Below are 21,703 nucleotides of genomic sequence, written 5' to 3' on the forward strand. Positions count from 1 at the left end.
GTGCTCCTACTGACACCTATTATCATCATCACAACATAAAATATCTCCTCACCATTAATGAAAGGAGCAGTACCCCTGAAGCTGTATATATATGCCTTCACATGAAGAAGAAAGGGAGCCCCCCTGGTAATCTCTTGATATCTAGTAAAAGGCCAACTGATTTATATATCTCTCTCTGACCATGGCTAACAAAACCATCGGAGGGTGCGTCCGGACACCCTGTCCGGATGCCTTTTGCAGGTGCAACCGCTGAATCAAGAACCCCTTGTGTGTTGAGATTCACGTGTCCATCCATCTAGCAGCAACGTGGACCACTGGATACGCGAGGTTACAACAACTTAGAAATTTCCCATTTGGGTCCAACAAGCCATATGGCTTAAAACAGTCTACAAGAGAGTGGGTTGTAACGTATGAGAGTTGATTTCCCACGGTCCTACAAGGGTATTTCTCTATCTAACCCACAATCCATAGAATAAAATGGAAACATTGTGTCTGTATCACTGTATGAGATGATTCAATTAGAGTACGAGGGAGCGGGTCTTGAGTCTCTCAATGCAGGGGTTTATAAATTATAACCTCCAAGTGGGTGGAGCCCTGGAAAATCACCAGTCCGTTTCCTTTTTTGGCTTCCTTCCTGGGGGTTTACAAGGAGCGGGTTGGGAATTTTTGGGGCTTTACAGAGAGAAGCTTGGGCATCGCAAAAATATTAATTTGGCAAAGCGGATACGCCATGGTGTCTGCGCATCTCATTCCATGTGGAGGCAAAACGGAACGTGGCCCTAAATTCTAATATACTTGTGCGCATATCAAACTCTACTGTGTGATCCGGTCCCTTGATATAATTAAATGGTAAAGGAGCATGATCATTATCAGATAATTTTTAATTCTTACACCCCAATGGAACTGCAATCTAAGACCATGTAAAAGCGTCATAATTTCACTTTGATGGATCCCTCATACCTCATCATTAAGTGCTCATTTTACATTTTGGAATCACATCTTAATAATGCTTTAATCCAATTCACTTTCCTCTCTTTCATTTTCATTTTCTTTTCTTTTCTTTTCTCTCTCTATTTCATATCTTATTAGAGTTATCGGCTGTAATTTAGTAATTTAAATCATTAAGTATATTTTGTAAAATAACTTAGTAATATGACTTAAGATTAAAAGCAACTTTAAATAATAAGTAAATTTATTCTTAAATCTATATTTTTTTTACCTTTTTATTTTTATTTTTCTTAATTACCTTCGTAATCTTTTTTACAACTCTAATGACTTTCATTGTTATTGGACTTCTTTTATCCAAATTATAATCTAGGAGGATAAATATGTCAATTTAATAATTCAAAATTAATTTTAAATTAATTTATCAAATAATCTTAATGGTTAAATTAAGAATTAAGTGATAAATTTTAAGTCAAATTTAATTTAGAATTAATTTAAATTATTAAGTAATAAGAATTAAGTTTTACTAAACTCCCTTCTATTCTTTATTTGAATTAAAAAAGTAGGAAAGTATATGCATAAAATAGGCAAATGTCCCGGGAAAAACAAAATTTCCATTAAACTATCAAATTTAAAAGGAAAAGAAAAAAATTCAACAATTAAGCCAAATTTACATTTTTATATCACACTGCCTTCTTAAAATGAATTTTTTCTATTTTTGCCACCCGCCCTACATTTTTGGCTTTGCCAAGTGAATTGTGGCGGAGGAATCACACTTTTTAATGAGAGGAATATTTCATTTTTGTATAATTAATCTTTTAATGAAAGTAATATTTTATAATTAATTTTTTTTATTCTTATTATTATTTTAAAAAATAATCCAAATTCATCGGAATCACATTCCATTCCTTACTCTAAAGTTTCAAACTTGCCCTAAAAGTCCTTATCTTCTTTTTAAGGAAAATGAAGGGAAAAAAACCTTTGTAATTCTCTAAACAAAAGAAAATGAGTTTTTTTTAATATATTTCCCAATTTCTTAATATTTTCCATAAATCAAACATTGCTTGAGGAATTTTTTTTTTTTTGATATAAATGGGAAAAAAGTAATTAAAATTTAAAAGGTATGTAAAAAAATTTATGAAATTTTTTTTTAAATATCTTTCCATTTTTTCTTACGATTTTTACTATATCCAAAATTTTAAATATAAATTTCTTTAATATTTTGGCCTAAAAAAAAGGAAAAAGTCATGAAGTAGGGCAGAGAGAAGGGCAAAATGGGAAGTGGGGACAATAACTATTTAATATTCTCAGTGCTTTTTACTTGTCGAAGTTATGAATTTGATGGATGTCCAACTACGCCACGCCCTTCACCCAGAGCGTGGGTTCCACCTCCAATCAGAAAACGGCACATTTTCCACACACTATTTGAAAAATCAAAAAAGGAAAATTGCGTGTAATCGCGAGATTTATTCCCCAAAAATCCTATCCGTGACCGTTATCCAATCCACCTTTCTTTCCCTAGGCTTCCCAGTAAGCCAGGGTCCGGATTTGACTCCGACTCCGACTCCGACTCAGACCCAAGCGGGCCAAGCCATTGTAGCGCATTCTAGGTTTGAAATTGAACTTGAATCCTAGTAGCCAGTTAGTCTATGACTCTCTCATCATTATTCTCTTCACCAAACAGGTCCTTCTCTCTCTAAAATGTTTCCCCCTTTATCTCTCCACAAAGCAACAGGTAAAGAAAAAATAAAAAGAAAAAGAAAATATTAACTCCGCCATGAATGCTTCTTTGCTTCCTCCACACCCATCTTTTTCTCTCTTTTTCTCATCCAATTAGCCCATACTCACTTGCCAAGTAAAGAAGCGAGAAAATCGCATTATAGGACTCTACTGGGTATGAATGATATTTTCCTTGCGGAGCACACCTGTTTCTTTCTTTCCCATTTTCAATCACACTGGCTTGTTCTGTTTCTATTTTCTATTTAACCAAACGGAACTCACACTCGCCAACCCATTTCTGAGGCCGAAATGTCTAAGACCCCATCTCAGCAGGACCATGAAATCCTGCCCTTTTTTGATGTTTTCAAGAAGTTCAAGCGGTTTAGGCTGTTAGAGCCTTCGGTGGGTGTTCTTGGATTCTTCTTTGTTACTGTTTCTGTGATCTGCTGCTTCTTTTACTTGGATTATAGGGCTGCTGCTAAAGGGTTTCTGTTTTCTAGCCAATCGGAGAGGTTTATGTGGTTTCGTTTTGGTGGGTCGAGTGAGGATCGGAGGGTTGATTTTCTGGCAGAGCAGGGTGATGGGTGTGATGTGTTTAATGGAGGTTGGGTGTGGGACGAAGCGTATCCGTTGTACCAATCCAAAGATTGTAGCTTTATGGATGATGGGTTTCGGTGTTCTGAAAATGGGCGTCCTGATATGTTCTATACTAAATGGCGTTGGCAGCCCAAGGATTGCAACTTGCCCAGGTTCTTTACCATCTTTTTGCCTTTTTGCTTTTCCTGTTTGATTGCTGAGAAAATGTAGAAGAACCCACTTACTAAACTGGAAAAAGAAAACACTCGCTTATGCCTAATACAACCATTTAGTTGATAAAAAAAATAAAATTGTTTATTGTTTTTTTGTGCGAACAGAAAGTAACAGAAAATATGACCCTCAAATTTTGTTTATTTTAGTTTCCTTCATTTTCCTAGTAACCAAACAATTGTATTTTTCAACTTGGGAATATGTGAGTGGCTTGGAGAAGTGTGTCATAATGGCGTATATCTCCGGTTCCATTACGCTATGCTCGATGAAAATGACTTTGTCCTCAATCAACATTCCAAACTCTCTACCTTTTTGTCTTTTCTTTTCTGCTTAGTGCCTTGTATTCTCCTCCATAAATTTGGACCATTATCCTCCATTCATCAGCTTCGCCCGTGATCCATATGCTCTCGACTAATGAAGACAAATTGAATTAGTTTTACTTTTATCATTCTGCCTGCCAGTTATGGTAGAATTTAATTTTCATTTCCCTTTGGTTTCTGTTTGCTAAGAACCGTGTAAAAGAAGACGCTAAAAAAAAATTGAATTTCATTATTTAGTGCCCAGGAAACAAAACCATGTCTGCTTAATTGAGCAGATTTTTTTCCAGAATCTAATTAAAATAAAGAACAAGGAAAGAATAAAATGAAGAAGATCAAGTTCCATTTTTTTTTTTTTTTTTTAAAAGAATTCTCAGCCTCCAAAAGTATTTCTGATGGTTTGTAATATTTTCTGGTCACTTGGAAAGCAGATTTAATGCAACTCTGATGTTGGAGAGACTGCGGAACAAACGGCTAGCATTTGTAGGTGACTCCATTGGAAGAAACCAATGGGAGTCCCTCCTCTGCATGCTTTCTTCTGCAATTCCAAATAAGACTTCAATCTACGAAGTGAATGGCAGTCCAATTACCAAGCACAAGGGGTTCTTGGTGTTCAAGTTTAAGGATTTTAACTGCACTGTGGAGTACTATAGGGCTCCCTTTCTTGTACTGCAGAGCCGACCTCCTGCTGGAGCTTCAAAAATGATAAGGACCACCCTGAAATTGGATCAAATGGATTGGAGCTCCATGAAGTGGAGAGATGCGGATGTGCTGGTGTTCAACACGGGTCACTGGTGGAATTATGAGAAGACCATAAGAGGGTAATTTAATCCTGTAGGACCTCGTCCTTCCTGCATTTATATTGTCTATTTATTACACTAAGAATTTTTGGATTGGGTTGTAGGAATCCTGGGAATGATTTTCTCGAAAAGCCTGGGTTGTAGGAACTTGCTTGCATGGAAGGTTAATGCAATCCTTTGTTACTTTTCTGGGTGTGAATAGTGCAGATACAAAGTTGGAGTGGAATTGGGCACCTTAACTCTGCTTCTCTATTCATGACCATCTTATTCTGTACAAGTGCTCAAAAGCACCGTCATGCCTTTCCTAATGGAGACTTCTAGATCTCCAGCGGGTGTTGTCTACCATATAATTGACCCTCTTGTGGAATCTAAAAAGTATGGATCGTGGGGGTCCATGTGGGTAATGTTATAGTATGTGAAATTCATGGTAGCAATTTCAATAGCAAGATATATATGCCTGAGAAAAATGAATAGTCTTACTTTTGGAAAAGCTTCTTTGGTGGGTTGAGCTGTTGTTTTTCTTGTTTTTCTCATAAAGTTGGTCCAACGGGTGGTGGTTTGTGACGGTGATTTTGTTTGGAACTTATGTGGCTGTTAATGGATCTTCTTTTCTGACATGACCCTCTTTATATTTTGTTTAATATCTCAATTCGACTTGCTGTTGTGGAAAGTATAAGATGCTATGATGTTAAATAGTGTTTGGGCCATTATAATGTTGTTTTGATGTAGGAGTGGATTCTTTGAACTTTCAACTTTCAACCTTGCTTTTTGATTGGACCCTGTAATGAGATGTGACCGTCGTGAACTTGCTGATAGTGGCTTGTGTAGATTGTCTTTTGAATGCTGATCCCGTGAGGATCCTGACTTCTCTAGATTGAAATAAACAAGATCTGGACATTAATTGTGGAACCAATAAATATTGGGATGTTGCCTTTTGGAATTTGTGAATATGGGGAAAGTGACATGAAAGGGAAAGCTAGTTGTTGGAAGGGGACTGCATATTTAGCATGTTCATATCGAGTCTGTTATGCATCTTTGAGTATCATTCAAGCGTCTTGACTTCAAATTCTGATTTATTGACTTGTTGACAGGGGATGTTACTTCCAAGAAGGCAAAGAGGTGAAGATGGACATGAGAGTAGAAGATGCATATCACAGGTCCATAGAGACAGTGGTGGACTACATACACACTAAATTAAATACAAACAAGACCCAGGTCTTTTTTCGTACATTCGCCCCTGTACATTTCAGGTTTGTCTCCCAACTGATCTTCTCATTCAATGTTGTTGCATTACACCTCTTCAAGCCTGGCTGGCACAAGCTTTTAATTTCTTTGAACTTCCAGTTCCTGGAACAGAGATGAGTTATAGAGAGTTACATGAATATCCCATGGAGCTAAACTAATAGAAGATGTATTTATTTTTCTTTCACAGAGGTGGGAATTGGAAAACTGGTGGAACCTGTCACTTGGAGACACTCCCAGAGCTCGGTTCCTCACTGGTGCCATCCGAAACTTGGTCTCAATTAAAGACAGTCGTGGATGTGTTATCAGCTCGTACAAACAGATCAGAGGTATTGAAATTAGACCTATTAAACGTAACCGACATGTCTTCACGAAGGAAAGATGGACATTCATCTAGATACTATCTGCCAGACCCTGCACCTCTCCACCGGCAAGACTGCAGCCACTGGTGTCTGCCCGGAGTCCCTGATGCATGGAATGAACTACTCTATGCACTCTTCCTCAAGCATGCCCCATCAAATTCATCATCCCATGATTGGTGAAGAAATACTCTTTTTTTTTCTTTTATTTATATGCTGGCATTGAAAGGATGCAATTGCTTCAGAACAACTCAATTTTTTCCACAAAGAAGAAAGCAGAGATCTCAGAGAAAAGGATTCTGCCAGAGAGTTGTGCTGTAGCAATCAGGCAACCAGAATTTCATCCAGATGTCAAGACTGTTAATAGTGAAGGAACCCAGACTTAGGAGGCAATTAGGATGGCAGGAATTCAGTGAATAAAACTGCAGAAAAAAAAAAAACACACACACACACACGTGGATACTTTATTGTGATTATTATTATTATTATTATTTTTGGGAAATAATCATGTTGTCAGCCATTAAAGGCTGAAGGGGTGGTTGGATGCAAGACCACTGACTTCACCATTGAACTGTATGACATCTTCAGTTATCTCGTGTAATTAGCAAATTTTTTCTGTTTGTAAGTTGCAACTTTTCTCCATTGATGGCTTACTGCTTCCACTGAGAATAAGCAGTGGATTTACATTTTTCTCTACTGTTTCATTTATATGAGATAAATAAATAATTTTTAAAAATAATTTGGAACTCCATAATCAAAATGGATCCAACTAATATTAAAAAGTCGGAACTCGTGATGTATAAGTATATTTTTATTAATTTTTTTGGAAAATAAATTTCAAATCAAATAAAATTTAATGCATTGGATTTATTAATGAGTTTAATCGATTTTTAAAATAATTTGAAATTCAAATATTAAATCATATGTAAAATGTTTCTTGACAAAAATTGATCTAAAATGATTATTTTGGTTTTTTTTTTAAATAGAATTGTATTTTTATTAATGATTTTACTAATTTTAAAAATAATTTGAAATTAAAAAATAGTATTAAAAAAATAATAGACAAAAATTGGTTTGCATAATACAGTTAAAAAATGTACTAATTTTTTAAGACTAATTTGAAATTATAAAAAATGATTGGAGTAATTTAATTTAATTATATTATAAAATTAAATTTACAAAAATCAAAATAGAAAATTTAATTTTGAAAAAAACTAAATTTTATTTATTTGAAGTAGTTTTTTTTTCCTTTAAAAATTATTTGTCAAATATCCTTATCTTTAGAAAATAAAATAAAATAAAAAAATGTTTTTTTGGTTTTTAACTAAAATCTAACTTTTAAAAGCAAATTTTAGAAAAAGTTTAACATCTGGTAGTTATTTTTTAAACAGATTGTAGTTAGAAAACCGATAATAAGAAAATGATTTTCTACTCTTAAAAACATAACATGGTATTTTAAGAAAACATTTTTAATTTTTAATTTTTAATTTTTTTTATGAATTTAGCCCCATTTGTTAATATCAATTTTCAATTATTAAAATTTCATTATGCATATTTAACGGTGGGAATGGAGTATTGCAAACATAATTGTATAGGTGTCAACAAGCTATTGGTCTGAAGACTGAACTAAGGAAAAATGCGAAGGCTCCCTCCTCTGATTAAACCCAACGCACTCAGCGAGTGAACAAGTGAGGAGGGGTGCGCAGGTTAAATACTTAACACTCCAAGCGTAAAAGCTAAGCTACCATTGGGTTGGGGGAAGTTGTCAGCGGTTGTTTCAGAAAAAGAGGAGAGAGGGAAGGCAGCAGGATTTTTGCAATGGCGGACTCCACGGCGCACGTTAGCAGATCACGGGACCTCGACAAGCTCCTTCTCCGTCCCGGCCATCTTGTTGGCCCCACCTTCGAGCCTGGCCCCGAGGTCTTTCTCTCAAAACAGTCGTGTTTGTTTATCGCATTTATTTTTATTATTTTTATTTTTTTGGGTGTTTCAATAGTTGATTTTTTGGTGTTGCAGTTGAGAGATGACCTTCGAAAATTTGCCACAGTGTTGGTGGTAGGGGCAGGTGGATTGGGCTGTGAACTGTTAAAGGACTTGGCTTTGTCGGGTTTCAAGAACCTCGAAGTCATAGATATGGACCGTATCGAGGTTTCTAATCTTAATCGGCAGTTCCTCTTCAGGTTTTTCTTTTTTCTTTTTTCTTTTTAAATTTCTTAATGATTTCTGGTTATTGGGTTTTAATTTGATTCCGAATTCATTGCTGGGTTTAGTTCTAATTCGCGAACTACTTTCTGGTTCCTAATTCCTTCTGGTTATTTTCGAATTGTGGAAATGATTTTGTTCTTGGGTGGACTGATGTTTCCGTGATACAAATCACAACTTTGATGGCATTGGTGGTGAGTCTGATGGCCAGGGGTAGTATTTGGGCTTAGGGATGGGCACCAAGTGAATGGTTTTGTTGTGCATTGGCTTCCAACCCCATTCAGTTGCTTATAACTTAGTCCTAACTTTGATCCAGACGACTATTCTATTCATGTTAAATTAAATATTCGGAGTTTTATATGTTAGTCTATCTGAGTGTAACATCTGAAAATGTTCTTTGGGAGAGTATTTGAGAGGGAACTGGTATATCAATTTCCTAAGAATGTGAGAGGAGTAGAAAGTGAAAAGAGGATCTTTGGTTTTGCATACTATATTGCTGGAAGAAAGTAGAATAATTATAGAACAATGGATGCATAGAACCTAGAGGGAAGTACTGGTTATTATACCAAGAAATGACAGTTTAACCTTTCTTCTGGGTTAAGGACTCATCAATTTATGTGATGGATATATTTTCATTGCTTGCTGCATGGAATTTCAGATTTATTTAGGTCTCCCTGTTAGATTCTTGATAGATGCAAGACCCATGTTAGTGTCTCTATTTTGTGGTTATATTGTCTTTAAGGTTAACTTTACTCACATCCCATGAGGTTTGATGTAAATATACTTAGCCACTATTGTTTTAAATTTTGTTTGTTAATATCCTTATAGAAGTATTTTGCCTATAATTTTTTTTAAAGAGATTTTAGGTAGAAAGATTCTAGATAGACGTGTTTAAAAATTCTCTACAAAATAAATTTTATTCTCTAAAAAAAATATTTTGTAGACAAAATACATCTATAGGGGTGCTAACGAAATTTGAAACTAATGGTAGCTTAGTGTATATACACTAACCTCATGGGGTGCGAATGGAATTTACTTTTGTTTTTATGGTTATTGATGAGATGATTGCATACCAACACACGTTTAAAATACATGCAGTACTGGTATCGGTTATGTCTGTTATTAAATTCATTTTAAGTTTGGGATATGATATCAAAAAAAAAAAAAAAAAAGTTAGGTTGATATCATCTTGATTTTACCTATCAAAAAAAAAAAAAGTTTGGGATATGATATCAGTTTTAAGTCAGGTTGAGATTTTGACCCAAACCTAACCATATAATCCAGACAAAGATTGCTCATGCTTAAGGCCACGTACCCCAGAAAATTGAGGAGTTGAGCAAGATGATAACCTTTGGCGGTGGGACCAAGCTGGAATCCTCTTCTAGGTTTTTGGAGACAAATAATTACTGGAAATATATCTATAATACTAATAAAATGGGAAAATACCACTATATGTCAAACATTTTTTTATCGGAAGTATTCTAGTCAAATTGGGTTATTTGAGGAGGTTGGTATTTGTCATAAGTTGTTGATTTCCCTTTGAATCTCAGTGACATTTTCTAAACAGTTAGATGTGAGAATGTAATTATTCTTATTGATAGGCGAGTGAATTAATTAAAAGCGCCTAACCAAAAAAGAGTACTCTTGTGTGTATATACATATATTCCTTTTATTTTAATGCTTGAAAACATCAAACACCTGGCAATTAGCATCTCCTAACAATGGATTCATAAAGCTGTTACCTTATCTGATGGGTCATTTTCAATGCCTTGAAGTTGTATCGATTATTCTATATTTTTTCAGAAAGTGTTCCCTAAGCAAGATGTTCCAAATGTAGGCTTCAAGACGTTGGAAAGCCAAAAGCTGAGGTGGCAGCAAAGCGTGTTATGGAAAGAGTTAGTGGTGTAAATATTGTGCCACATTTTTGCCGGATTGAGGACAAAGACATTGAATTTTATAATCATTTCAATATTATTGCCCTTGGTCTTGATTCCATTGAGGCTCGGAGCTACATAAATGCTGTGGCTTGTAGTTTTCTAGGTGCGTATCAACTGCCTATCTCCTGGTTGGCTATCTAAAAATTACGTAGCACTGTTATTTCAGTTGAAGATGAATGATATCCATCATGATATTTCTTGATGCAGAAATAACTGTACCATTTGGACTATTATTTCAGTTACCACTGAATGCTATCCGTCATGATGTCTTGATGAAGAATAATAACCTATCAAAAAAAGAAAGTTTTGATGTAGAATAACTGGTCCATGTCCTTTTTGTTGTGTTCTTCTTTATAAAAATCAGCTGTTTTGATATTAAAATTGCTGCCTTCAGCCTAATCTTGCACAGGTTGCTTCATTTTTTTTTATTTTTCTCTGTGTACTTCTGTTCTTGTTGTGGTTCTTTAGTTTTTTGTGTAAGTTTAAGTGAAAGTTAAACTGACCATGTCTAATATTTCTAATCAGTGAGAGGATTACTCTTAATTTTTGGTGCAATGTGATTTTTATGCATCATTTCAAGGTTGACTGATAATGTTGCAATTTCTCAAAAGTTTAAGATTATAAAGCCACACAAACTCCTCATGACTAGAACCTATCAAAAAAATAAAAAATAAAAAAGAAACTCCTCATGATCACGAATAATTCATTAAGGATCTAGATTAGAGAAAACAATTGAAGGAAGATATGTTTTTCAAGGGTGGCATTGGACTTGAAAGTTAACTTGCAGTAGAGTGAGATGATTCTGGTAAGGAACATGGTAAATGTGGAGGTTTTGGCTACTTAGGTATGAAGTCGAACTACTCCTATCCTCCCATTTAGGCATGTAGTTGGGTGCTTGTTTTAAGTCTAAAGAAATTTGGTACTCAGTGGTAAAACATTGAGAGAGGTGCATTGCTTCATGAAAAAGGTATTACTTTAAAAGGATGATGTACTTACAATCCTTAAAAGTAATCTACCTAATCTAATATGGAAATATAATTATTTCTCTTTTAAATTTATTTGCAATCAAATCGTGTCAAGAGAACCAAATTTATTGTTAGGTTTATCAAAATTGACCATTAATGGTCCTTTATTGTAGTATAGTCTAGCTATGATCATTTAAGGGAAAGAGGAGAAGGGAAGGAGTCTTATTTTATCAAGTGGTCAACAGTTTGTCTTCTAAGGAAAGAGGCTTAGGGATCTAATATCTTTTTTGCTCTTGCCTATCAAAAAAATATCTTTTTTGCTCTTAATGAAGCCTTATTGAGTAAATGACATGAAAGACATAAAATTGTGGTGATTAGTATTTTTGGATTAGTTTGAGATAGGCAGTGTCCAATTGTAGTGGTCAACAGTTTGTCTTCTAAGGAAAGAGGCTTAGGGATCTAATATCTTTTTTGCTCTTAATGAAGCCTTATTGGGTAAATGACATGAAAGACATAGAATTGTGGTGATTAGTATTTTTGGATTAGTTTGAGATAGGCAGTGTCCAATTGATTGCAGGTTGTGGTATGCCATCTGGAAGGAATGGAATAGTTTCCATGGATTTACTAATATTTTTATGGGGAATGTGTAGATAACTAATTTTTTGGGTTCGCATATGGTGTGGGGTGAAGTCACTTGAGGATCAATTTCTGGAACTTTTTGTCTTGGTTGTGATTGATAGCTTTTGTTGCTAAGTAGTAGAACAATGAAGATGGAAAAGCCATTGGAACAATAGTTTTATAAGAATTCCTAAAGATTGGGACTTAGAGATGGTGGTGACTTATTTCGATGTACCTCTCCCAAGGTTGTGTTTTTTGCTTGGGAAACAGTTTGCAGGGTGATTCTACTATTGATTCATTGATGCAGTTGGGTCTGATCTTAGTGCATGGGTTCATTGTGAGGTGGCTTATTCTAATTCATACTGTTCTTGTCTATAGCATATCATGGGTGTTGTTGTCTTTGTTCAGGACTCTTTGAATAGCTGGAAAAAGACAGGAAAATTTGGAAATTTACTTTCCTTCTCTCGTTTTGGTGCTTACGAAAAAGCAAAATGTGAGAATCTTGGATGAGATGGAGTTGTTGGTTGTAGGGCTGAAAGACTATTGCATAAAGTCTATTTGTGTGGTCCAAAGACTCTTTAGGGAGTAGGAGTTGTCCTTTTTATTGTCCATTGAGAGTTTGGTATTGGCTTACAACCTTTTATGCTTTCTGGGTGTCTCATGTGTGTGTGTGTAATGAAGATGGTAGATTGAAAGAGGCCCAAAGTGGGCATAATCCATAATCCACCAATGTTTACATTGAGTTTTTTGTGAATGGAGGTTGGTCATATGAATGGCAAGATGTCATGGAATAAGAAGAGAATGGAGTGAAATGGGAGGTGAGAGAGGGTTGTAGAGGATGGAAAAAAACCTTTGAAGGGTTTCAAATGGAGAATTCAAAGAGTGGAATTCTGAAGTGAACATCAGTTTTACAAAAGCACAAATCTTTTCAAATGATGGCCCTTTGAGATTTATTATAATAGTTTTTTTTATTAGATACCATTTGGGTCTTTTGGTAACAATTAACTGAGCTAATAAACTATCAACCAATAATATGGTGTCTGTTAAAAGAGATGTGGAGGACACTTTGAGCTGGAGAGAAAGTAGGAATAGCTGTTTTTCTGTTAGTTCTCTCTACTGTTCTTATACAAGGGCCTCTTGTGATCATTTCCCTTGGTGCATTATTTGGAGGTCTTGGGCTCCAATGAGAGTGAGTTTTTTTTGCTTGGGAAGCGTCTTGGAATAGAGTTTTGACTACCGACCAGCTGAAAAGAAGGGGATGGAATTTGCCAAATAGATGTTTCTTGTGTAAAGAAGAAGAGGAAACTAATGACCATCCTTTTCTGTTTTGTAGCAAGGCTAGTAAGCTGTGGAGTCTGATCTTCTCCCTTTTTGGTGTGCATTGGGTTTTGCATTCCACTGTGAGGGGGAACTTGCTTGGGTGGAGTGGAGTTTTTGTGGGTAAAAGGTGTGGAGGGCTGCCCCTTTATGCCTAATGTGGACTTTATGGAAGGAAAGGAATGGGAGAGCATTCAACGATGTCGAACGGACTGACTAAGCTATCGAATATTCTTTTTTGTATAATTTTGTGAATTGGGTTAGGGTGTATGATGAGGATGAATCTTCAAGAAAGGGAATTAGTATTAGTTGTAATTAAAGTAGGATTAATATTACTTGGAATTAAATTAGGATTAATATCTGTTAAGAGTCTAATTAGGATTAGCTAGTTGAGTTATAATATAATTAGAATTTGAGTTATGATAGGTTATTAGAGTCCTAGTAGACTTTGGATGTTATAATTAGAATTAGAATCATAATAGGTTATTAGAGTTCTAGTAGACTTTGGATTTCTTAGAGAAGCCTATAAATAGGCTAATTAATGTAAATCAAAGGAATGAATTTGATGAATAATATTATACTTTATTTCATTGCAAGGTTGCAACCCTCAATGGTGATACTCCATTGATTTTCTTCTAGGTGAGACTCCTAGAAGGCCTTAATGAGACTCTAAGGTTTTCCATCTTTTCTTCATTATTTCTTCTTTCTCTCTATTTCTTATCTTATACTTTTCTCTACCATAAAGAATATTCCTTGTTCCTCTCCTTACACCCTAAAAATAAAACCCTAGCCCACCTACCCTTGAGTGTAGGCAACCATCCTAGGGTTGTCCTACATCAGTGTATATAGAGGATCACACTTTGTCTTTATTTGACTTTATAGAGTGGTTGTTTGTTAAGTAAGGGGTGGGCTCTTTTGTCTTTTTGCTGCCTAGTTTTTTTTTTTTTGGCATTTAGTGTATACTTTGTGTGTACTGTTTTCGCCTTTTCTAGGTGTTCTAATGCATGCTCTTATTTACCTATCAAAAAATATGGTGTCACATGCATATAAACTAGTAAGATGGTGCCATGTATACACCTGGTTAGGCTTTTGACAGCAAATGAGGTGACAATGAAACATGTCCTGTGAGGTGGTCCTTGATATCACTTAGTTCAAACAGGCTAGGCTCCACAATGACTGGTGATATTTTGTCTCAGTAAGCTTTAATTAGAGTCATCAAACCATGACTTTGAAACCCTATATACTTGATGGTAAGCACATCATTGAGGTACACCAAACCCAATTGGGCTCCTTGAGCCCTATTCCTGACTCTGACATGCGTGGAACATCTAGTTGATATGCCTTTAGGCATTCAAGAGAAGAGAAGGAGATACTTTCTAAGCAGTGAGAACATGATTAGGTGAGTATTCCTCTTTTGGAATTTGTTGGAAGTATCATCTTTATTGGGCGAGGAAAGGTTAGTGAAATCAACATGTGAAAGTGGGAAAGGGAATCTTATTGCCCAACTTAGCATGTTGGGCACCTTATCTACATTATGAGGTGGATGTCTCCATCTTGAGATGGTGAAGAGACTTCAAAGGTGGGCATCCACCCTTGTGGGCATCTATTAAAGATAGGCTTCCACCCTGAGGGTAGAGATGTATTCCAGGTTGTTATAATGTCCTAACACAAAAGGAAATAACAGGCTAAGGTTTCAATAGGCACGTGGAGATATGATGATCCATGGTGTCCTAAAATTAACTTTGCATGGTGTGGACTTTTGAGGTCCATCCACATGTTATATTTGGTTTATGCACCACAATGGATATGTAGCATATTGAATAAGTGCATGGGTCATTGCAAAAATATATAGCTACAATTGACAATGTAAAAATAGATATCAACAATTGACAATGTATTTGAAACTGTGTCAAATGCCACTGGATAAGCAAAGAAAAAAAGAAGAAACAAATAGAACTTCTTATTCATGAGTGCCACCCTAGCTTCTGTAGAAATTCACAAATGATTACCTCCTGCCAACAGTCATTCTTTTTTGATAGGCAAACAAGAATATATAAAAGATGCCAATCAAAGAATGGGGGTGCACCCCAACAGGGTCATCCTTGATCCAGGAATATACAGAGAATGGCTGTTTAATTTTGGGTAATATGAATTCCTAAAAAAGTCCTCTTGTTCCAATCTTTCCAGATGCACACAAACATGGAGGGACATTAAGCACCACTTTCCAGGATCTAGGGAGCACCAAAATAATCTAGAATGAAGAGAATACCATGGACCACAACCCCCAATGAACTAGGCAATGAATCAGAAGATGGTGCACTGATACCTCATTCCTTTTGCACAAGCAGACACCAGTTACCCAATCTCCCACTTCTCACCTTAAGATGATCCTAGATGAGAATTCTCTTCCAAACTCCTGTCTAGATGTTTCCTTGGAAACAGCCTATTATTAGGCTGGTTAATAGGCTGGTCCCTTCTTTGGCTTTTTTAATAAATCATTTTTGCCTATCAAAAAATACTTTCATCTCACCTTTTCATGATATACTGCAAGCCTTGAGATGTATGATGTGTTTTGCTAGTATCTCACACTTGAGGTGGGCATGAGCCTTCATGGCTGTGTCTTGGCATTTATCCGGAGCCTGGCCTAAAAATAAAAAAAACCTTGAGGTTCATTGTCAGAGTGCCCATGGATGTTAGAGGAGGAAGCTTCACCATCATTTACCCTATGCTTCTATTACTTTTAACAGTGGTAGGGGCTACAGCATATGAGGGATAAGAAACTGAAGTGAACTTTTTGGCTTTTTAGCTTTTTCTCAATCTGTTAGTTTGATGAATCTGGTTTGGGGGCGTGTCAGAAGTCATAAAATTTTCCTTAAAACTATTTTTTCTTGGTGCAACTGCCAATAGATTGACATAAACTTTTTTTTTGATAGGTAAATAAGGATTGTATTAATAAGAAACATGGTATACATGACATATACAAAGAAACGAGATTGACATAAACTTTTTCAGCGGCTGCCTGCTATATTAGAGTTTCATGGTGCTATCACCTTTAGTTTTGAATTTATTTTGCTCTGATACTCTATAAAATTGTTCAGTGTTCTCATAGCTGTTTAATACATTTCTTGGTTACATGTCCAATCCTTATCTGTGCCTTATATGCTTTTGAGAATCAAATGTGTGTCATTTTCATAGTGAGTAGATTTTTCTACATTCTGCCTCATCTTATCTAGTCGTCTCATTGTGTTTTTGGAAATTTAGAGTATGATTCTGATGATAAACCACTGGAAGAAACAATTAAACCTATGGTGGATGGTGGAACTGAAGGCTTCAAGGGTCATGCCAGGGTTATCATTCCAGGGGTCACTCCATGCTTTGAGTGTACCATCTGGCTTTTTCCCCCTCAAGTGAAGTTTCCTTTATGCACTCTTGCAGAAACCCCTAGAACTGCTGCTCATTGTATTGAATATGCCCACTTAATCAAGTGGGATGAGGTTAGGCATTGTCATTTTTCCAAGCTATATATCCCAGTGTTCTTTTGAACTAATTTCTCTACCATCTTATTTCATATTTTATTTTTTAGGTTCATAGTGGAAAAGCATTTGATCCAGATGATCCTGAACATATGAAATGGGTCTACTCTGAGGTTAATAAACTGTCTACATTTGCCATAATGTTTTTTTTCCCATTTTGTTTGGTTATTTTCCCCCTTTTTTAGTATTGTTTTTGTTTTTCATATGTTGTTCTCTAATCCCATTGATATTATATAGGCAGTTAAGAGAGCTGAGCTCTTTGGCATTCCAGGAGTCACATACTCTCTGACTCAGGTATATATCCATAATTCTGAAGCTAGAGTTTTTCTGTTTTTGCTTAATCATTATGTGGGTTAGCTTCTGGTGTCCTTTTCTTTTCAAAATCTTAAAGAAATAATACTTCATGCTAGGTTTGGTGTGCTTGATATAATATGAGATAGGATAAAAGATTTGATAGCATATCCTGTCCCATAGGATAAGCTATCCCACCTCTTATCCTATCTCATGTTTGATTAAGAATGGAATAAGATAAGAGGTGAAATAAGATATCGATCCTCTTTCTCATATTCCTTATACTTTATCCATGAAAAAAAAAATTCCTTATACTTGGGATTCAATAATCCCATGGGAAGAGATGGGATATGCATATCCCATAAATCATAAATACTTTTCTTTTATCTATTCTTTTATGTTTTTTCATTTTTGTTTTTCATGTGAGTCACTTTATGAAACAAATAAATAAATAAGTCTTTGGTTTAAAAATGTTATATTATTTATTTATAAAACTCTGAATATTTTAATTATTAATAAAGAATAAAAATTAGTTATTGAAAAATAAATTGTGGATAAATCTTCAAATAATGCTAAATATGATTAAGTTTCATAATTTTTTGAATATCAAACATCAGGAATCAATTTATTTTTTATTTAAAAAACAACTTAATATTAAGATGAAATATGTTTTCCATTCCATTTTTAATTCCTTTAACAAACCAAACACTAGCATGGTATAACATACCATATTAGATATCCTAGGATGTCATTATTTGTTAGATATAATATCTAAGGATATCATATTATATTGAAAACAATATACTAGAATATGTGTCATATTCTATCCTATCTAGCCCTCCAACCATAGCTTTAAAGAATTTTAATATACATTGAGGTGTTGGCAACACATATATGTATGAGTGGCAATATTTTTCTAATTATACAGATTTAAATTCACAGTTCTGTGATAACACAAGCAGGTATTTCTTTGTTGTTTACAGGGTGTGGTGAAAAATATTATACCGGCCATTGCATCCACAAATGCAATTATTTCAGCTGCATGTGCACTGGAAACCTTGAAGATTGTATCAGGATGCAGCAAAACTTTATCAAACTATCTAACGTGCGCCATACTTCCTCTTCAATTTTTAATTAATATTCAACTTCACAAAGTCTTGTCCTTGTTATATGGATCATTTTATTAGAACTAAATGATAGGTTAATGAATTTCATGGTTGCATTCATGAAGTGTTCTTAATAATGACAAGAGTTATTAAACAGGCTTTGATGTCATAAATTAAATGTGTTGATAGATTTACATAGCTTCATTTTCATTTAAATTACCTCCTAAGTTATTTCAGCTGTGTAAACATATGATGTTAGCAACTATAGATTAATGTAGTCTGGAAAAAAGGTTCTGAATAAAAAAAAATTTAGCTTTTCATTATGATTCTCTGCTTCTTGAATTTCTGATTCTTATTTAGCTACCTCTCTAGATTCTTCATTCTGATTTTGCTTTAGAGCTGAAGTTGTGTCTCTCATACTTGATTATTGCCTCACTAAGTCAAGTATGCAGACAGATCTTGTGGCATTCTTTGTAGTGTTGCTGTTGCTATGATGGTTCTAGAAATTGTCATACATCAGCATTAACAACCTTGGAAACAATCTGTATATTTGTTGTCTCAACTCAGCTCAACTAAGTCTTATCCAACCACTTTGTTTTGACTTCATGATTTCTTTTCCTGTTTAGCCTTATCCAACTACTTAGTGTTGCCTACACAATCCCTTTCTTTTTTCTTTCTTTTTTCTTTTTTTTTGTGATAGATGGTGTTGCCCACACAATCCTTGTTGCTCATTTTGCTCTAGGGAAGATCATATTCTGTTAAATCATAGGCCATAATGTCTTTTCTCACTACATTGACTGACATTCTCTTTGGCCTTCATTTTGCCCTTGTCCTTTCAACTTGAATCATATTACTCCTCAGAATGCAGTTGTTTGTCTTTGTTGCATATGAATAAATCATCTTAGAAAACTTCCCCAAATTTTGTCCTGCAGTGGTGCTCTTCTAGCTTTTGATGGATGGATCTATTTGTTATCTGTCAGTTTCATATCTATCATTTCTTGTGTTGTTGCTCTTCCATTGATATACTCTATTTGAGCTATGCACCTTTGTTACATGGATTTCTTATCTGCTCGATATTTAGTTCTATAGACCATGACTGCCCTGATAGCTGCCTCATAAGAATTTCCACTTAATTTTGATATTACACAACACTCAAGAAGCACTTCTCAACTTTATCCATTCCACTTCAAATCTATATATGGCATGCTTTTCAATCTGGCCCTTGACGATTCAAGAGAATATTCTTAGCTTGCTTATCCCATGACTCTTGAGAGTTAATATTCTAAAGCATCTTTGTCATATATCTAAGACCCCTAACTTGTAAATATCGTTGTTGTTATTGGCTTTCAAAACATTTGATCTTATGTCATATATGTTTGGATATAAGGAAAACATTGTGAAAATAGGAAAACATTGTGGCTCTGAGAAAAAAAAAAGAAAGAAAAAAGGAACAGAGAAGAAGTCATTCGATTTTGAGTGGAAATAGAATTCAAATTAGTGGTGGTTCTTTGAAGACATGACCCTCCCGAAACTCTAGATGGTCTATCAAGTTTTGTTAGGGTCATCTCTCTCCCTCCCTCTCTCTCTTTCTCTCACACACACAAGACACACACACCGAATTTGAAAATTTGCTCCTCTTTCAATCTCTTCCCTCTTTTCCAATTTTCTGATGCTGATGGTATATGTTCTTTTGATAGTTTTTTTTGTGTGTTTTTCATGAAGGATTACAGTGGCATTAACATGGCATTTCTTTGTCCTTCTTTCCTTTCATTATCATTAATTGATATCAACCTTTAATGATCATCATCATGCGTGTGTTGCTCATAACATGGATGTGCTATTTTTAATTAGTTATTGATAATTTTATTGGTGATGGAGTTATGCTTATGCATTTTTTCAGTTTAGAGTTGAATACTGAAAATCAAATATCGTGATAGGTTCCTCTTGGATCTGTTTATTATTCTGTTTAGATAAAATTTTCTGTTTGAATATTTTGTAGGTACAATGGGGCTGAAGGTCTCCACACTAAAGTAACTGAGTTTGTGAAGGACATGGACTGTCTTATATGTGGTCCAGGTGTTCTTATTGAGTTGGATACTTCGGTTACTTTACAAAAGGTTAGTTTACTCTGTATGGCCCTTCTTTTTTCAGTTTATAATGGACATAATCATGTAGTTTTATTTCTAACCAAAAGGGGTCACTTTTGTATGATGCTCTACTGAAAAAGAACAACTGGGTCTGGTGCAACCTAAGAATATATATGCACACACATACAAATACACAAATCCTCTCATGATTTGATCGTTTTGGCTGTTAATGTTGAGTAAAATAAATAAGTAAAAACTTGCATTTATTAACCCTAGTTTCACACCTAGAGCTGATCTGAATCTACCTTATGTTCAAGTTTTCTGTATGTGTTTGATGCTTTATCCCTAATTTCCCTTTAACATTAGACCAACTGATTTGGCCATGGAAGAAGGCCATGGAAAATCAGTTGGGTGAGCTTGAGATTTTTCTTTGTTGCAACTCACCTGCACAGATATGACAAGAATTCTTAATAGATTTTTCGATTCACTAAAAAGAAAGGATCTGGTTTTCTGAATCTTGTACCTGATTCTCCTTTATGCTTGTCAAAAAGAAAAATATCTGATTCTCCTTTATTTCTCGTTGGCACTCACTGTCCTAGGCAAATCTTTAGGCTTGCACACACCTACCAATATAAATTGATGAGCATCTCTGTTTACTGGCTTGATAATCCTTGTCCTCATGGCTTTCGGCTGAAACAAATGGAATATTTATGTGGGAAAAACCTGATAGCAAAATTCTGATTTGACCCATCTTTCTCTGGTCATCTGTCTTATCTTCCTTTGAATATCCTTTGAATTCAACAGTTTATGGATCAACTTCAAGAGCACCCTAAGCTGCTTCTTTCAAAAGCAAGTGTCAAACACCGAGAGAAGAATCTGTACATACAGGCTCCTCCAGTATTAGAAGAGTTGACCAGATCAAACCTAAATCTACCACTCTTTGATTTAATGGGTAAAATCCGGAAGGATATCGTACATGTGACTGGTTCAACCACCAAGAATGACAAGAAAACTTCATGTCTGAGGAAACTACGTGTTGTTTTCAAGGGAATTGATGGGGCTACAGATATGGACACAGCTGGCGGGGCATAGATTTTTTCTTTCTTTCCTACACTTGGTTTTTATTTGGAAAATGGACCCGGAACTGCTTCTGAAGCTGCAGAAATGTTCCTTTTCTCCTCTTCCCTTTTCTTTCTCTGTTCCATGGAGTACGTCATCTGAGTGAAGGGCAGAAATGGGGGTGAAGTGGGTCTGGGTGCCTTATTACTTTGTTAACATTTTTCCAAAGACAAGTCCTTGAAATAGTACTTTGAGCTGTGATATTATTACGAAGATGATAATTCTATAAGGCAAGTTTTGTAAGTTTCATGTTACTTAATGCAAAACATGGCTCTTGTAGATCAAAAGATGAAGCTTCCTCATGGGCATTAGATATATATATATCCCATTTGTTCCTCA

The 21,703-nt window shown here is 35.2% G+C and overlaps 2 protein-coding genes across 3 annotated transcripts; both read left to right on the forward strand.

Moving 5' to 3' along the window:
* The first annotated feature begins 2,594 nt into the window (after window positions 1-2,594).
* On the forward strand, window positions 2,595-6,814 carry LOC100261302 (protein trichome birefringence-like 10). Of its 2 annotated transcripts, XM_010651567.3 has the most exons (5): window positions 2,595-3,066; window positions 3,165-3,413; window positions 4,220-4,609; window positions 5,680-5,838; window positions 6,021-6,814. In XM_010651567.3, exons 2-5 carry the CDS (start codon window positions 3,181-3,183, stop codon window positions 6,370-6,372), a joined length of 1,134 nt encoding a protein of 377 aa, XP_010649869.1. In that variant the 5' UTR covers window positions 2,595-3,066; window positions 3,165-3,180; the 3' UTR covers window positions 6,373-6,814. The 2 variants fall into 2 exon arrangements, with proteins under 2 accessions (XP_010649869.1, XP_002280710.1); XM_002280674.5 differs by having other exon boundaries at window positions 2,600-3,413.
* A 1,040-nt stretch (window positions 6,815-7,854) lies between these two features.
* LOC100256207 (NEDD8-activating enzyme E1 catalytic subunit) lies at window positions 7,855-21,703 on the forward strand. Its single transcript, XM_002280892.4, has 9 exons — window positions 7,855-8,109; window positions 8,206-8,369; window positions 10,229-10,431; window positions 16,490-16,722; window positions 16,812-16,874; window positions 16,999-17,055; window positions 18,036-18,157; window positions 20,158-20,275; window positions 21,050-21,703. Exons 1-9 carry the CDS (start codon window positions 8,008-8,010, stop codon window positions 21,335-21,337), a joined length of 1,350 nt encoding a protein of 449 aa, XP_002280928.1. The 5' UTR covers window positions 7,855-8,007; the 3' UTR covers window positions 21,338-21,703.

Source organism: Vitis vinifera, chromosome 5 (assembly GCF_030704535.1).
Source record: "Vitis vinifera cultivar Pinot Noir 40024 chromosome 5, ASM3070453v1".
In the NCBI taxonomy this organism is placed as follows: Eukaryota; Viridiplantae; Streptophyta; class Magnoliopsida; order Vitales; family Vitaceae; genus Vitis; species Vitis vinifera.

Excerpts from the sequence above, each read along its gene's own strand:
- LOC100261302 (XM_002280674.5), top strand. The coding sequence starts at position 2,974 with ATGTCTAAGACCCCATCTCAGCAGGACCATGAAATCCTGCCCTTTTTT. Across the intron at positions 3,414-4,219 it reads AAGGATTGCAACTTGCCCAG|ATTTAATGCAACTCTGATGT; the intron begins GTTCTTTACCAT and ends CTTGGAAAGCAG. Across the intron at positions 4,610-5,679 it reads TATGAGAAGACCATAAGAGG|GGGATGTTACTTCCAAGAAG; the intron begins GTAATTTAATCC and ends ACTTGTTGACAG.
- LOC100256207 (XM_002280892.4), top strand. The coding sequence starts at position 8,008 with ATGGCGGACTCCACGGCGCACGTTAGCAGATCACGGGACCTCGACAAG. Across the intron at positions 10,432-16,489 it reads TGTGGCTTGTAGTTTTCTAG|AGTATGATTCTGATGATAAA; the intron begins GTGCGTATCAAC and ends TTGGAAATTTAG. Across the intron at positions 17,056-18,035 it reads TCACATACTCTCTGACTCAG|GGTGTGGTGAAAAATATTAT; the intron begins GTATATATCCAT and ends TGTTGTTTACAG.